Source organism: Micropterus dolomieu, linkage group LG17 (genome assembly GCF_021292245.1).
Source record: "Micropterus dolomieu isolate WLL.071019.BEF.003 ecotype Adirondacks linkage group LG17, ASM2129224v1, whole genome shotgun sequence".
Lineage (NCBI taxonomy): Eukaryota > Metazoa > Chordata > Actinopteri > Centrarchiformes > Centrarchidae > Micropterus > Micropterus dolomieu.
The window spans coordinates 31,057,340-31,073,938 of record NC_060166.1 but is presented as its reverse complement, the minus strand read 5'-3'; the positions used below and the strand labels follow the sequence as shown (position 1 = coordinate 31,073,938).

At 38.9% G+C, this 16,599-nt stretch overlaps 1 protein-coding gene across 3 annotated transcripts in view; it reads right to left on the bottom strand.

The window, feature by feature from the left end:
* gbe1b (glucan (1,4-alpha-), branching enzyme 1b) overlaps positions 1–16,599 on the bottom strand; it is a 91,757-nt gene that overhangs the window by 52,663 nt on the left and 22,495 nt on the right. For all 3 annotated transcript variants that reach the window (XM_046073605.1, XM_046073606.1, XM_046073604.1), the window contains exons 6-8: positions 13,751–13,841; positions 10,412–10,621; positions 274–389 (exon numbers count right to left, since the gene is read on the bottom strand). In XM_046073605.1, coding sequence (XP_045929561.1) covers positions 274–389; positions 10,412–10,621; positions 13,751–13,841 — 417 coding nt within the window. The remainder of the gene's footprint in view (positions 1–273; positions 390–10,411; positions 10,622–13,750; positions 13,842–16,599) is intronic.

Genomic DNA, 16,599 nt, shown 5'->3' with positions numbered 1-16,599 from the left:
TTAATGAACATTTCCATGTTTAGACACATTAATTAATTAGGCAACAGTAAGGCCTACACTATTGTGGCCTTATGTTTTATTAATTGAAACATGCTTTTAATAAGTATTTTCACCACATGATGGCTGGGATCAGTCAGACCTCTCAACAAAGCTCCTATTGGCCTTATTCTTTAAGCTTCTGGAGTCTGTGGTGCACACTGCACTGTGGGTTTCAAAGGAGAGGATGACATGCTTTATACACACTACCACACACAGCACACAAACCAGCCTTACCGATGCCATGGTGATGGTACAGCATAGAAGTAACACCATCAAATCGGAAGCCGTCAAAGCAGTACTCCTCCATCCACCAGCGCAGGTTTGACAGTAGGAACCGCAGCACTTCCCAGCTAGTAAAACACACAATGAGGCACACAATCACACACACACTCAAGGTCAGATAAACAAGAAGCTGTGAATTATTCACACATCTCATCATGCACTTTAGGCACCAGAGATTAATTTTCACTGCTACAGGACATTCACATATTGATAACCAAAGCTCCATTATGTTGGCGATGGAGCGTCAGTGACAGGAGATGGCGCTTTCATTAACTACGCCATAGAGGGGATGCCATCTTTCACGTATCCAGTTGTCAGGGTGGGAAATCAGTGGCTTACAGTACACAGCATACCAATTCCCATCAGACCACTTGCACGACCACTGGGCAAGCGTTTAGTGTAGCCAGGCCCATCCCTGTGTATTTGAACTGATAGGATTTCATGCTACACTTGGGTAAACAAACACCATGCGTCCTCTATTCAGGATAAGATAAATCATACACTTCTACTCGCTTTGGCTTCCATCTTCAACATATGACGAGTTCCTCTCTCATACAAGCAAGAAGCCAAATACTCTAGAAGAAAATGAGTCAAACCAACAAACTATCTGAATATGAAAGCGGAACTTGTGGCTGAGTTTTGTTGCCCATGGTATACTTCAAAGCATGCAAATGCTCTCTGTGCCTGTTGGCTGGATTGTGTTGGTGGAGGCGGGAGGAGGTGGATTCCATAAATGGCTCCAGTCCCCGTTCCTGACTGAGCAATGGGAGAGTCATCTCGATCTGAAGAGCCACTCAAGGCAAAGTACACTATGCACCTCACCTCTTCCCATTCAGTGGTATGTTGCCATGGAAACGTCAGTTAAAACTCAAGATTTGGTTGTCTCTCTGCGGTGTGCGTAATGAGCACCAAACCGAACATTGTACACATGGATGCCATGCTCAGCAGCAAAGCGCAGAGGATGTAAGGCAAATGACACGGATTAAATGTGAACTGCTGCCTCTGCATAGGCTGAATTTCTTCTGTACATTCTCCAGCTCCGACAATGGTTGCAATGATGTGTGTCTGATGTATCTCTATATAACCATACCTCTGAAGCTAATATATCTTCTATTTTTGTGACAAATTGATATCTATGTTAACATCAATGAGTTTTTTTTTTTTAACAAAAGTTTCATGAAATATGGCTGACCCCGAATAGTGGAAGATTCGATGCTTCGATGGGCGGAGCCTGATTCGACTGTCAATCTCACAGGCCCTGTCCCATTATCCGCACTTCCGCCCTTGTGCCCCTCAATGCGCGTTCTCGCTAGGGGGTGCAAGACCATAGGGTGTCCCGATCCTCTAATGTTGTTCTCCAGGGGTGATCATCAGCACACTTAACGTACCCCTTTCGCAAGTGTGCATCAGACCTCACTTTGCTATTATCCAGAATTCTTGTAGTGGCATGACATTTCGAACAGCTAACCAATGGGAGAGCAAAACGGTTGCTATGGTGCTGGTCACCGGGAAAACTCAGAAGAAGAAGGAAACCGGCAAGAGCGTAAACAAATGAAGAAGAAATTTCTTTTTAAGTGTTTTAATTCTTCTGGTAAGAAACTGGTGGTGAGTTGTGATCAATTTTAGCAGGAGTACTGTGAATACCGCACCTGCGGCCAGTGCCATGTTTATATTATTATTATTTTTTTGGTTCACAACAAGTTAACAAGGTTAGGCATCACAACAGGTAGGCCTATGTGTGAGTATCTTCCATCATTGAACATACAAAACCACCACCACTATATGAGGTATTACATTCAAGTAAAAATAACATCCTAAACATTCTGGTAAATAATTTAAGTAAAATATATAAACTATAGGAATAACAAATGAAAATATAAATGTAGAGAAAAATAAGGGGCAAAAAGAAAATATTGGACTATTACTAAAGGCAGTATAAACATTACATTTCTATAGATAGTTCCTGTAACAAAGTAATTGTATAGGCACATTTATTGTCATTTATAAATTGGATTGACTCACAATACATTCTGATTTCTTTTCTAAATAATTCGAATGATGGTCAGGATCTTGAGAACTTGATCTTATGGATGTGGTATTTTCCTAATAAGATAAGTTAACCATTTTAGAGATTTTTAAATTTTTGTTTTCATAGTGTAGTATTACATCCTTGACTTCTAGTTTGATTAAATGATCAGTTTGAGTTACAAAGTAATCAAAAGAAAATTTCCCATAATCCCAATGTGTATCGGTATTGACACAAAAAAATAAGTGCAGAATTGTCTCATCTTCATCTTTGCAGAATTCACATTTTTGATCAATATCTATAAATTTTTACAACATTTGGTTAGTAGGGTATATGTTAGGTGCAATTTTGTAATGCATTTCTTTCACACAAATTTAAATGGAAGTTGCCAGCGCCATGTTTGCTCTCCTGATCACAACAGAAGTGACATAGATAGTGACATGTGCAAAACTGTCCCAATTCTGCTCTTCACAGCTTTGGGCATTTGCGCACTTACTCCACTAAGTGCACTTTGAACAAGTGTCCACTTTGAGGAAGACCTTAGGGTGTAGTGTGGACATTGGGACAGGGCCACAGTCGAAGCTTCGCAGCGAAACAAGGATCTTGCCATTTTCGCAATATGGGGGTGGCCAACCTCTGATTTTACATAGAACTACCAGTTAATGTACAGCCTATTAAAATATACATTTCAACGTTTAATGCTGTAAATAAACGTAAAAAGAATAAAACTTTCAATAAATGTTTTTAAAGAATAAATCCAAATTTTTAACCGTAACCCTGGGTCATCAGTGCGCATGTGTAGGGTAGCATGTATGTAGTGGCAGAAGAGGAACACTTGCTGACGAGAATGAGCCCCAGCTTCAGTGGTGTTGTGCCTAGTCCGTACCTCGCGGGACTTTCTGATAATTTATCACCGTTGATGAACCACACACAGAATATTTTATTGTTTTTAAATAGCTGGCTACTTGAAATAGACCCGCGAGGAATCGCGACATGCATGCAGTTGTCGGCAGCACGGAATGCAGGCCAAACTCTGCACAAGACCAGTGAATGACCATAAAAATGAGTGTGTGTGTGTGTGTGAGCATGTGTGTGAGCATGAATGAGTGAGTGAGTGAGTGAGTGAGTGAGTGAGTGAGTGAGTGAGTGAAATTTCTGTAAGGCCTTGATTATACTCGGGAGCAGACGCGGACAGCTGCGAACCTCCCGAACGTGGACGACTTCTGTACTACCTTCAGCAGTCAGCTTGGCGGACACGTTCCACACAGTAGATCGGTTGTTGCCCTGCTAAAATGAGGTACGTGGACGTACCTTAGACTGTATACGTACCCCCCTATCGTACACCCTCTGATGATGATTTTTCGTCACGTGGACCCTCGTGGACACGGAAAGTATAATCAAGGCTTAAGTTGAATGAATGGAGACTTCTCAAGATTAAACCCCCCCCGCAATTGCGGTGCACAAAAACACACATGATTTGACAATCAGTCTGATTCGGCTATGTCAATCCTTAGTCAGGGACAGCCCTAGAAATACCATTTGAATGAAACCGACTGTTTGGGCTTTATTAACATATAACTACAGCTATTGATGATGCACCACACTCATTGGCTGGCAGTACAGCAGCCTTTGCCCCCTTCTTACATACCCTAGAGAGCCTAAGTCATTGTGCACTGTGTTTATGTAAAATGTTATTTAAGAAGTTCTTGTCTAACAAATGTTTCACCACTGCAAGGGAATTGCTGTGTTAGAAGTTCATGTAGGGTGGGCACATGCATGTGCATGACATAATAACTAATAACTAACATAAAATATTACGTAGCATAACATTTACTATTCCTGTCCAGACATCTGGAATGAACTGCACAACATGCTGTTAAGCAAAGTTATACTGTATTGTAATTTGCATAATTAAAATGTAAATATGAAATTGAATGGGGGTTTCTTACTTCTGGAATACAACTGGGAATTTTGATTTCCCTTCAGCTCTCTTTCTATATAGTAGCAGTTTACAAACCTAATTCAGACCCTAAATTAGAAAAGTTAGAGACTGAATGTCTTTTTTTGTTTTGTTTTAGTTGCGACACCACACTAAGGGGCAGTTCAACATTTTTTGCTTGAATGATGCAATTTCATCATGTCAAAAAGTTGGTGAAGCAGTGAGTCCCCGATTCACGCTTCAACAACACTTCAATAACATTTCAAACTACAAAAATCCATCCAAACACTGACAATTCTTATTCCTAATAATACCTCCTCTTTCATCGATTCATCCCCTGAATGTTCAAACCTTGCATGCTGAGGATTACATCTTTTATGGCAAAAGACAAAATCACAGTTTTTTTGGCCATGACACAAAATACATTTAAATGTGTTGCCTTCTGTGCTCCATTCCTCAGGGATGACCAACCTCAGCACTGTTTGACAGGTGTGAAGCCGCATGTTACATCGGCGCTTCCTCCTTCCCTTGAGGAAGAGCACAAGGGAGCCTGGTATGATCCGATATAGCAGCCTGGCTGGGTGGTCACGCAGACCCTGTGATAAATAGATTAGGTCCTCCACTCCACCGCGCAGAGCCAACAAAGGCTCAGACACAATGTATCCTCACGGGATGGAGATAATAGCCAGTGAGAGCCAGAGGCCCAAGATGAAACCATACTGCCACATTAGGACCCACAATGCCATTCATCATCAAGTCCAATTACAGTGAGAAGGTAGATCTCTATACCCAGTGCAATACACCGCTTATCTATGCAGTTCAATGAAGTTATCACTCGGCGTGTGGTGTTAATACAAAACAAAAGCAAATTGCATATTACACTTTCCTCATGCTAAAGCTCAGTAAAACCTGGTTAGAGAGCACTAATAGAGTAAAGCGCTAATATTGCTGCTTGTAGAGTAAGATAAGGTTATTCATCATATGTGCTATTGTGTAGTACACACAGTTACAAAACTCACTACAAGTCAATTCAAATAATAAACTTTTTTTCACATCAGCTTCATGCTTAGTTGCTCCTTATCAGAGCTCATTTGCTTCTCCAGCTGAACGTGACTGTGCTCCATATTATGGCATTTATGTTCTGTTGGAAGCAGAGCAGATATCTAAATATGTTTTGTTTCTAGGAGTCAGTTTTGCATAAGGGGTCAAGGCAACTTGTCATGATTGCTGAGAAAAAGATTTAAGTCCCTGTTTTCACAACATCACAGGTAAGCTGCAGATAAGACCAAATAAATTTAAGAACCTGACAGGTCATTCCACAAGAAGTGTGATGCTCAAACAACGATGCTAGACAGCCTGATGGATGGTGTGCATTTGTTGGACCAAAAAGGACAAATAAGGTGCCTCATTTAAAGCATTTCAAACTTTTCTCCAATCCCTGCAGCCATTAATGCGTCCAGGACAGAGACATTGACAGCAGTGACACCTGCAATAAATTCACATTTTTTTGGTTGAAACTTGATTTATTTATTTTTTCAATCACGGAATTTTTCATTCAGCTTGTGGATAATTACACGTGCACCGTAGACTCTTACTTACTGATGCTATATAATGTCTTATTTATTATTTCTTCATATTCCTTTTGGGACTAAAGGTAGACATTTTACTCATGCTTAGTTGTCACATATCCTTTCATCACATAAGCCGCACTGCAGTAAAACAGGGTTCAATAGCCAGTGAGCACTGTGCGCATCTTAAGATGCAAATATGTGCTCTGTGCTGGACATGTGTAGGAAATACATCTTTTTTTACTAATACCACATTGTTAAACAGCCTTTCAGGTAGTCTGGTGATACTGGCTGCCTCGCAGGGTAAACACTCATCTAGCTGCCTGACAGACTGCACCCTGTATTGCTGTGCTTTGTGTCAGATATCTGCCATTTGTCTGGCATTCTTTAGGCTGCCTGGCAGCTAGCTGCTTTTTCCTGTCATCCTGGTTGGGATTTTCTGCTGCCTGTGAGACTGCTTGGATGTTTAGCAACCTGTAATTAGTATCACCTTGTACTTGCTGCCTTTCAGAATTCAATTGTAGTCTGCCCCATCAGAGTTTTCTCCAATGGACCATATTTTTGTAGCGGCAGGATATCTCTGAAGGTGTATGCTGAATAATCACTGAAGTTATATAAATGGTATGACCATTCTGACAAATAGGCATGTTTCACAATAGCTATACAGTTAGCTGTCTCGCTGGCAAACATCACTATCACATTTGCTGACCACTTAGGATTGACTGATTATAAAAAAAAAAATAAAAAAAAGAGTTGGGCCAGAACTTGGCAGCCAGCCTAAAGGAAGGGTAAAGCCTTACAGATTGATTGATAGAATAACAGTACCTGGTGTTGGGAAAGCATAAGAGTCACAGCAGGTAACATTTCATTAGTATTTTTTAGTATGGAATTCCAGGCTAGTTACAAAACTGTTTGCTGGCTCAGTGTAGTTCACTAGCAAAATAGTGCAAAGCAGAGCAATCTTGTAATACTGAGCAAGTAACCATGTCTCAGTATCATGTGAAAGAACAACATTGACTCAAAATGAGTAAACGACTGACTCAACTTAATAGCTGTAGTAATTAATAAACATCTCTTGCTCATAATAAACTCATTAACTCATAATTCAATTTGTTCTTTTACAAATGTATTTTCTCTGCAATCTAGACTCTATACAATAGTTATTAGAAAGTAAGACATGAAGATCACCAAAGGGTAAAAAAAACAACAAAAAAAAAATAAAAAATACAGCTTTTCCCCTTGATGTGCGACTTCATGGGGCAGTGCAAATAACTTATGTGCACTAAATACTGAAATGACTGAATTTGGACTGAGCTGAATTTGGACTGAGCTGACATGTCAAGTGTGCATTTATTGATTGATCAGACAGCAGTCAGGCCCCGACTATAGTCCAAATATAAATACTCCAAAGGGAGAAAAAGACAAATGTTTCTTTTAGGATGGTTTGTGCTCTGCAAGGTGATACTTTGCTTCTTTACAAGCTTCCCTTGTGTAAATTCCCTTCGAATTTCCCTATTTCAAAGATGTTTAGCTGGCACATTGTAGGCCTAGCAGCTGAAAACCTCCAATAAAGAATTCTGTGATAAAGATGCAAAGAAACCTCATACTGGCTTAAGTCATGCTTAGGAAGAAACATCTTCTCCATAATTGTGTCGCTACTATAACACAAAGACTAAAATATCATACGTGACAGTAGCTTGTAGTAATGAACCTGTATGACATACACAGATTTTTATGTGAATGACAGCAGGGTTACATTAAGAAACATAACATGATTAATGGATTTAGCACAATATCATACAGAGACCTAACTTATTTGATTCTGCCTTATTTGAGCTCTCATTCTGTAGAATATACTTACAATCAAAGCAGAGCAAATCTTATTTAGTGAGTGTCTATGAGCTATCTTTTTCACACCATTTATATTGCTCCATCCACACATCATTAACAAATATTTGAATGTCAAAAAAACACACGCATAGAGTAATCTTGTCAAAGAAAGAATTATTGCTCCTTGGTCCTCAAACACAGGGCCAATCTCTCAGCATGAGAACATGGAGAGGAGTTGAAAAGAGTTTTCAAAAGCCTGGCCCTGGGCCTATTTTTCATATCTTAAGAATTCACACAAAGATTGATGAAAAATGGATGCAAATGATTCTGAGAGGAGAGGTGGGGGGATTACAGAAAGAGCCCACATCAAGCTTCTCAGAACTCTCACATGTGAACACCCTGATCTGCAAAGAGGCTTGGCTTCTCTGGCTACCAACCCCTACATGCCCAACGATGGGCTCACACGGTCAGTGTCTCAAGGTTATTTTGACGCCTTATAAAAGGTTTATGAAGGAAACAACAGCCGGCGACTAATGCAGAAATGCCCTAGTTAGTTTCTGCCTATCACATCAAGAGCAGCTGAGTATACAGAGCATCACCTTGTTTATTCATAAACAGTAAACTGTACATCCTGATAAGTTTAAGAAGTCTTTATCAGGCATTCAATTGATATACAAGCAAAATATAAGTTGCTAATTCAAGAGCATTTGGGATATTTTATCTCGAAGCAAAAGGTTCCAGTGAATAATGTGTACCATTTTCCTTCGTTATACTCAAATAAGTAATCTACAGTAATTCAACAATTTCGTAAGCAGAAGTATGAGATGCCAAGAACCTCCTGACATACGCTAAGAAAGGGCAAGCAACATGCTGTAATATGTCCTCAAATGCAGATGCATGTCAATCAGAGGGAACTCAAGTTAACATTTGGATAGCAGGCATCTATCGAAACAGCATTGAATGTTTTATGAGAAAACGTTGAAGAGAAACACATATGTACCAAGTAAATAAAGGTTCTCCTTGATAAAGATGCAGAAGTAGAAGCAGAGCAGAAGAGGCAGCAACAAGTAAAATATATCTATGCTTCCAGAGCAAGCATCAGTCAGCTTCTGTCAACCTAATAAAAACATCATGGTCAGACTGTGATGGCTGATAGCAGGGCTGCTTGATTAAAAACAGGCTGCGTTTCACACTAGGATCGTGGCTAGCCTCTGAGGTTCATTTCCTTCCAAAGGGAGTAGCAGAGAAGCTTGACACAAATGACACATCCAAACAACCTGTGAGAGGCAGAGAAGACAAATGAACTGCCTATGACATTGCTGAGCTCCTTTGGGCTTTTAAAAATGACTCCTCATATGCCTCCCAGCCGTGGCATATGTCTGCACCGTGTTTAATGAGTGCTTCGGATATGAAGAAGGTTCAATAACTAATGAAAGAAGAACCTTGTTCTCTTATTATATCCCCCATGCCTCACGCTAAACATGGTATAATGTATTGAAAACTGCACACACACAGGCAAAGGCAATGGCATTTGATAGACTCAACAGTGCCTGTTCATCTTTAATGTGTGCTGGGATCATTTTCTGGGTACAGAGGAAAGAGGAGATACTTAATTAACAGGGCCTACAACACCAATCAATAGTTTTGGTGTACACTGAGCACCAGCAGAGTCAGAAAACAGCCTGCAGACTTCAGGCCTTTTATGTTTTTCCTTACACTTTTGTAATTAGATGAAAATATGAACATTACCAAAGCCTACCAACACTGTAACATCAAATCATTACTCATGTTGCAGTAAAATGCAATGCCTGTCTATCTAAATGTGTTAAGGTAAAATCAAGAGCATTTCAGGAACCTTAAGTTCACCATTAATAGCCAGTTCTACGCTTTAGGAATATCAGATTAACAGTGAACATTGACTGCATGGCCATTTTGGTGAGAGATGTAATCTGTCATTTTGAGATCATGTCTTGCTTTTGACCTTCAGCATGTCATGCGGTATCAGATAGTCTGAGAAAATATAAAGAGTGGTATGTCAGGTCCCATTTGGCCTCATTTATCAATCTGTTTGTATATTGCTTATACATTTCTGTCTTAAATTCAGAACCCCTAAAACCATAGGGCTCATTTATCAACCTTTTTGTCAGAGGTAGATTTATTTATCTGATGCAGCCATGGCCAGTTTTAAATCCCTTTCATGAGTTTAGTATCATATGTAACATATCATATGTAACATTTAAATCCAGCTTTTAATCTCCATAGCTAGAGCATAATGTGGAGAGGAGTTGAAATTGAAGTAATCAGTGGGCACTTCATTGCTTTTATATTATGGACAGAGTTAAAAGGCTCAGAAAAAAGCTAAAACCTTAATTACATTAAAATTACCATATGCATCAATGCACATCTAAAAATATGTTGTGCATCATTGCACATTAGCAGCGAAGAAAAAAAAAATTCTCACTCAACCATAAACATATTAAAACTGGTGACTAGTTCTCACTAACATGAAAGCTGAAAGAAGATCATTTAGATTATCAATATATCTTTCTTTAAAAATGTACCCTTAATTGCTTTAGTTTTCTTTCAGTGACTGCACCCATGTATGCAAGCCAAATCCACACATACAGAGAAACTTAAGATTCTAACTAATCTAACTAATATCAAACTAATTTATACTAGTGAGAAGATAAGGTACAGGAGTTAACAGTGGAACCAGACAAAGAGTACCTGGAGAAGTTGAAGAGGCGGCTGTCCCACAGGCTGTGCACCCCTCTGGGTGGGGAGTGAAAGAAACATGAATCGGAGCCATCAAAGCAGTTCAGGCCGTCCTCAGTGTTCTGGGAGGCGTGGCTGTGAACAACATCCAGCAGCACCACGATGCCCATCGAATGAGCCACATCTATCAGCTGCTTCAGCTCATCTGGGGTACCGTACCGACTACAAATACACACACATTTGGATTAGTTCACCACAACTTGACCTTGTCCTAAACCCTTTCCATTTCACGGACTAAATTTAACTCATACATAACCGTAATCCTAATCGGTTTTGTTTTGATTCTTCTTTCTTTCTTCTTTTTCTCTGCTAAAAGTGTTTGGGCAGCAAAAACTGCTGGACAAAAACTCACCAAAATTGGCACGTAGGTTGCGAATTCCACCCACTACTCAGGCAAAAGAAATGGCCCTCATAGACCACATGGTGGTGCTATAACAATCAACTTTGCGTTTTTGCAATTATCTTGAAAACGGCTTCGTTTAGAGTCTAACTTCTTTCATTATTGTAATCTCTGGATTCATCTGCATCTTTGCTCCAATGGTCTTCTGCTCTAAAAATGTCAAATTATACAACTTTTTATCACTTTTCTCTAAAACCTATTTTTGCGAACTTGTCCCAGACGGTTTTGCCAATTGACCTGAATCTTTGTCAGGATCATCTACGGACATCGCTAATCAAACGTTATCAAAAGAATTTTGATACGTCAATCTGTTTTTTTTCATAAATTTTTACTTTTGTGTCTTTACGTACAATTTTACATAAATTTCCGTAAATAAAAATTGGCTTAAGCTCTTGTAACCAAACTTGACGCATCGGTTCAGATGCTCGGCCCAAGCTTCGCTGAGCAGTCCTGAGATATTCTTCCACTAGGGGGCGCTACACTTGCAAAAATACCTCGTTATTCACTGGATGGATTCGTACAAAATTCGTTTGTGCGATCTCGGGTAACTACTCATTTGATTTATAAAATTTGGTAATGATTGAGTAAAGTGGGCGTGGCTTATTTGAGACATTTCTCATTCCTAACTTCAAAAAATCTAAGAAAATCATCCATACGTCCTAGAGAGCTGAATCTTTTTCTGCACATCCACTGATATATGACTAACATTTGCCTCACTGCAACCTATGGTATATATATTATAAATTCAGAAGTCAGTCACTCTATATTTTTCAGAATCTGCTAACTCAATTAACATCTATATCTCCACAAGTCTTTCTTCAAACTCGACAGAGTCGTTCTCCAGATGGCCCGATGTCAAGTGTGTCAAAGGGTTTTCAGATCGGTCAAACGGTGAGTCTGCAGTGATATTCAGTATCTTGCTGTAACTTGTACAGTATGAACAACATTTTCTTTTAAACTCAGTTTTGGATGCCACCAAAATAATTAACACACCCAAAACCAGCAGAATGATGCATGATTTTTTTCAGAATTTTCTCACCTACATCTTGACAGTTGTAAGCGTTTTAAGTTTAAACTGACAAAATTATCCGGGTCTGCCACATGTGATGTCACTACCTCAACTTGTGAGAAGGTGTGTGGAAACAGCCTCTCCCCAGTAGCTCAGTGAGTAAGTCACCTATACTGGAGATCTGAAGTTCCAATGTTCAAACCCCCAGGTGGCCGAGACAGACTTAATGGCAATGGAGGTGTTCAGATCATAGTGGGTCTAAGTTCTCTATTTTATTTGGATCCCTAGTAGTTTCTTCTAATTTTTCCCTGCTAAAAAGAGTTTGTGCAGCTTAAACTTTAAATCTTGTAAACATAAAATGTCACAGGTGGGTTGAACATTTCACCCAGTAGTCAGGTACATATAATGACGCTCTCTGATCTCAAGGCGATGCTTTAAAAATCCAGTATGCATTTCCCCAATTATCTCAAAGTCCAAATTCTTTCATCACTTTAATCTCTGAAGTTGTCTGCATCTGTTTTTCTCCTCTGAAAATTTCATATGTTGCGTTTTTCGCGACTGGCTTGGAACCCGATAATTGGCGCTTGCGGCTATTTTCTTAACCTTAAATCTGAATGCTTATGTCAAAATTACCTTTAGAACAAGAATGGACAGAATGTCCTCACATAGACAAACTGTTTTACTATATTTGAGCATTTGGACCACATAACTATACATATAAAAAGAACAATCATACAAACACATACACAAACATAAGTTTACATTTTCACTTGTTCGTCTTTCCAAGGACCAAAAATGTATTTTGGTGTTGTTTCAGTTTCACTAACAATAAACCTATTCTAATTCTAATGCCTAACCAAAATAATAGATTTTAACTTCCCCTCGCCCAAAACCAAATCTGGTTTGTGTCTTGTGCAAGGTGATGACCAACATAAATGTCCTTAGTTTTGAGTTTATTTTTCCTTAAATTAATATCACAGAGGCAACTGGCCTATGATTGAAGAAGAAGCACAAGAGCACACACTAAATTTTTATTTACATTATGTGTTTGTATTTCGAATAACGACACGATTAACAGGCAGCATATTATTTCACAAACCTAATCTCCTTCTCTGGTTATTTGTCTAAAGATCATATCTTCTAGTCAGATTGTTAAGATGGTTTATTTAATAGATTTTGTTTATAACTCTTCTACAGTCCTTAATAATATTTAAATGGTCATAAAGAAGACACTGTGGAACTCACAGCACACTCCACAGAGCAACTGTGTGTATTCATACACACCTTCATATACAAACATACACATAGTGTATCTTTCCGTACATTCCTCATATTGTCCAAAAATGTCCCGTCTGTCCTTCTAGCTATCATTATATCAACTTTCTTGCAAAACAGGGCACCGCTTCCCGGTACTCAAGCGCTCAGGTTTTAAATGACACTGAGAGATCAATCATGGGTGAAATTACACTATATGCATTACACCATGGTTTTATGCTCTACTCTAAGCAAGGAAGGAGGGATCTCTGAAAGAAGATAAATACTCAGACTACTCTGCCTTTATCTATAACTCCCTCCACTCTCTGGATTAACAGCAAATGTATTTACAGAGAGAGATTATTGCTGGTGTCAGACTTCCTAACCTTGATTTAAGGTGACTATTAAGTGGGGAGTTGCTCACACTGCTTTGTCTTTGACTAAGAAAAACAGTGAACAATGTTTTCTTCCACATTATTTGAAATGCACACTGGCTCATGTTCAATATGTGCATGTATTGTTTCTTCTGAATTACTTAATTCTGGCACAGGAATAGTGGACTCTGACACTAACAATGAAAACTACAATACTACTACTACTACCAATATAATAATTCACAAGCATTTACCTGGAAGCAGCAAAGAAACTTGTTATCTGATATCCAAAGCTTGCATAATAGGCATGCTCCATGATAGCCATCATCTGAATACAGTTGTAACCTGGAGGGAAGAGAGAAGAAAAAAAAAAAAACATTGCTCCATTTCAAATGATTCTTCTTGAAGTGTTCAAAGCTTTCCCACCAGATACTTGAACTAACTTTATCTAACCGATACCTCAAATTGGGGATGTGGAGAGGATATTATTCTTGCCATCTTCTCTTTTCCTATGATTCCTCTTAAAATATCATCAGCTACATAGATCATATCCCAAACATCAGTTAGAAATGCAAATAATTCTCATGAAGCGTGGGGTTGGTTAGTCACACAGATCACAACAAGTACAAGTTTTTTGAGTACCTATACTGTAAAGACTGACAACATTATGTTTGGCCACATTAATACAATAAGCATCTGGAAACATTATGACTTTATACTATTTGACCTGTGTCAGTCATACTGTATATATGAGCTCCAGGCATTTCCTTTTCGACACAAGCCCTAGTATCGTAAAGAAAAGCTGTGGCTACAGGGAAACACCAGCTATCTGAGTCAGGAGGTCATGTACAACATTTCAAAACGACCAACGAAAACTGCTTCTATGAATAAGAGAACAACAGGCTTTTAAACTGCCACTGAACACTCCAGAGGGAGACCCTGTGGTTTTTCACTGTTGTGTGGAGCAGATTTATTTATTTATATTGCAGCTTCTTTTCAGGCTAGAGAGAAAGAGAGCGAGAAAAAACTTTGGCTTCTGAAGGAGTGTGACAAAGCACTGGGGTGAGAGGAAGTTTCTCTTATTATTTATTTATATATATATATATATATATATATATATATATACACACACACACACACTCTCTCCACAGTCAAGAAAATGAAATGGCAGGCAAAGGCAGCAGTCACTTGAGACGGTAGAGTTTAGCCTCCTGGAGAATCCTATTGTTCAGATTCCCTCAGCAGCTGCAGGTAAGATTCTTTGACAGCATTTACTCTGGCAGTTTCCTTTCCCACTAAACAGGATGACACCAAGGAAACAGCATTTATCAGATTGCTCCTGGTTTGCTGTGCAAGTCATGTCTGTGCCTTTTAATAATGTCAGTGCAGCAGGCTGTACTTGGATGCAACATAATGCCACATCTCATATGTGCAGAACTGCGAACCAAGACAGGGATCGGTCTGTTCCACAAAATCGCATTTGAATCTAGCTCTTTATCATAAGTTCAGTGATTATGAAAATGAATCACACATCGCAGTTGAAGAGTCACATGTGTGATGACAACACTTACGACAGCGCTCAAAAGTGAAAGCACGGTGGTGGATCACAAAATTTTTAAAATTAAAATAGTTACCATAGCACCACCATCAAGTTTCTCACAATTTTGTAGGTATGATGAATTTTCATCATGACAAGTCATATTTTTGGTTAAGGGATCAACTAGAAATAGAAACACTCAATAATTCAAAAATCTAAGTGTAAAGAAAACTAAATTTGTGTTGGGTCAGTAGGCAGACATTGCCATAAGATGTACTGCTAGTATCACTGAAAATCACTCTTACACTCAACATTATTGAAGTATTTCAACTTAACAAATAATTAAACTATGTTTATTGTTTTGCTGTGCAAACCAATTTTTAAGAGTCATCTGCCTCTTAATTTTCTTTTATAAAATAAAGGTGAAATCTTAATGCTGCCAAATTTTTAATTATTTTTCTTAAAGTCTTAGATATGAAGGACACAGTCAACTAATGAATAGTTGTTTTTTATCAGTTAGAATTCAAGAATGAAAAAAAAAATAAAAAAAGTACAAGTCTTCAGGGCATTTGTTTCACTGAATGATACAACATGCAGGAAGATGCACTGCAAAAACTAAAATCTTAGTAAGATTAATTATCTTAATAGAAAGCAAATATATTTTTTTGTCTGAAGATATTTCTTCTTACCAGGCGGCTTTTATGTTAGATAATTTCACTTGTTTCAAGTTTTATTGGCCCTAAGTAGCAAGTGAAATATTCTTGTTCTGTTGGCAGATAATTTTGCTTATTTTAAGTAATATTTCCCCCATTTTAATGCTTTTTTCCCCTTGTTTTTGAGAGCTCAGTTTTTGCAGTGTGGCTTTTGTCTGCTATTGGCTGTCTGATTCAAGATCATGGAAATGGAAACAAGTTGTCAGTTTTGGAGCCATAGCTGCTGTGTATTGTATGACTTGTGCTGTGGAGTCCTCTTTACAAAATGCAGTCCAACAGTCAGTGATCCCTTCAGGTCATGCCAGTAAACAGGATGTTGACTTGCTGATGTGGTTTTGTGCAGAGGGAGTATGACAGGTCTGCCACTGAAAATACTGCTACTAGAGGAACAGTAGCACTCAAAGTAGCACAGCATGTCTTGCAGGGTTTTATGGACCAGTGTTGACAGAGATGGCACAGGACACAGTTATAAAATAAAAAGCTGCAAGCAACGTTGGGTGGGCCCTTGCGCCGAGACACGCGGCCGCGCCCCCTGGGTGGCGCTAGACAACACCTGCTAATTATATGTTGTGCAGCAGTAGGTGAAGTGTGGACCATGCTGTGAAAATGCCATGTAAATCAAATGATTTTTGTCAGAAACAGCTTACTTCCTGTTACCAGTGGGAGGGACTATGACTTTGAGTGAATATTTTCATGTAGATGTGTTGAGGACGGGACTGTTATCTACCATGTAAAGTTTGGTACAGATCTGAGCATGTACATTGAAGTTATAATAACTTCCTGTTTTATGGCGAAACGTTGATCTTTGACACCACGGACACGCCCATCGACGAAAACTCACAGATAGCTCAAC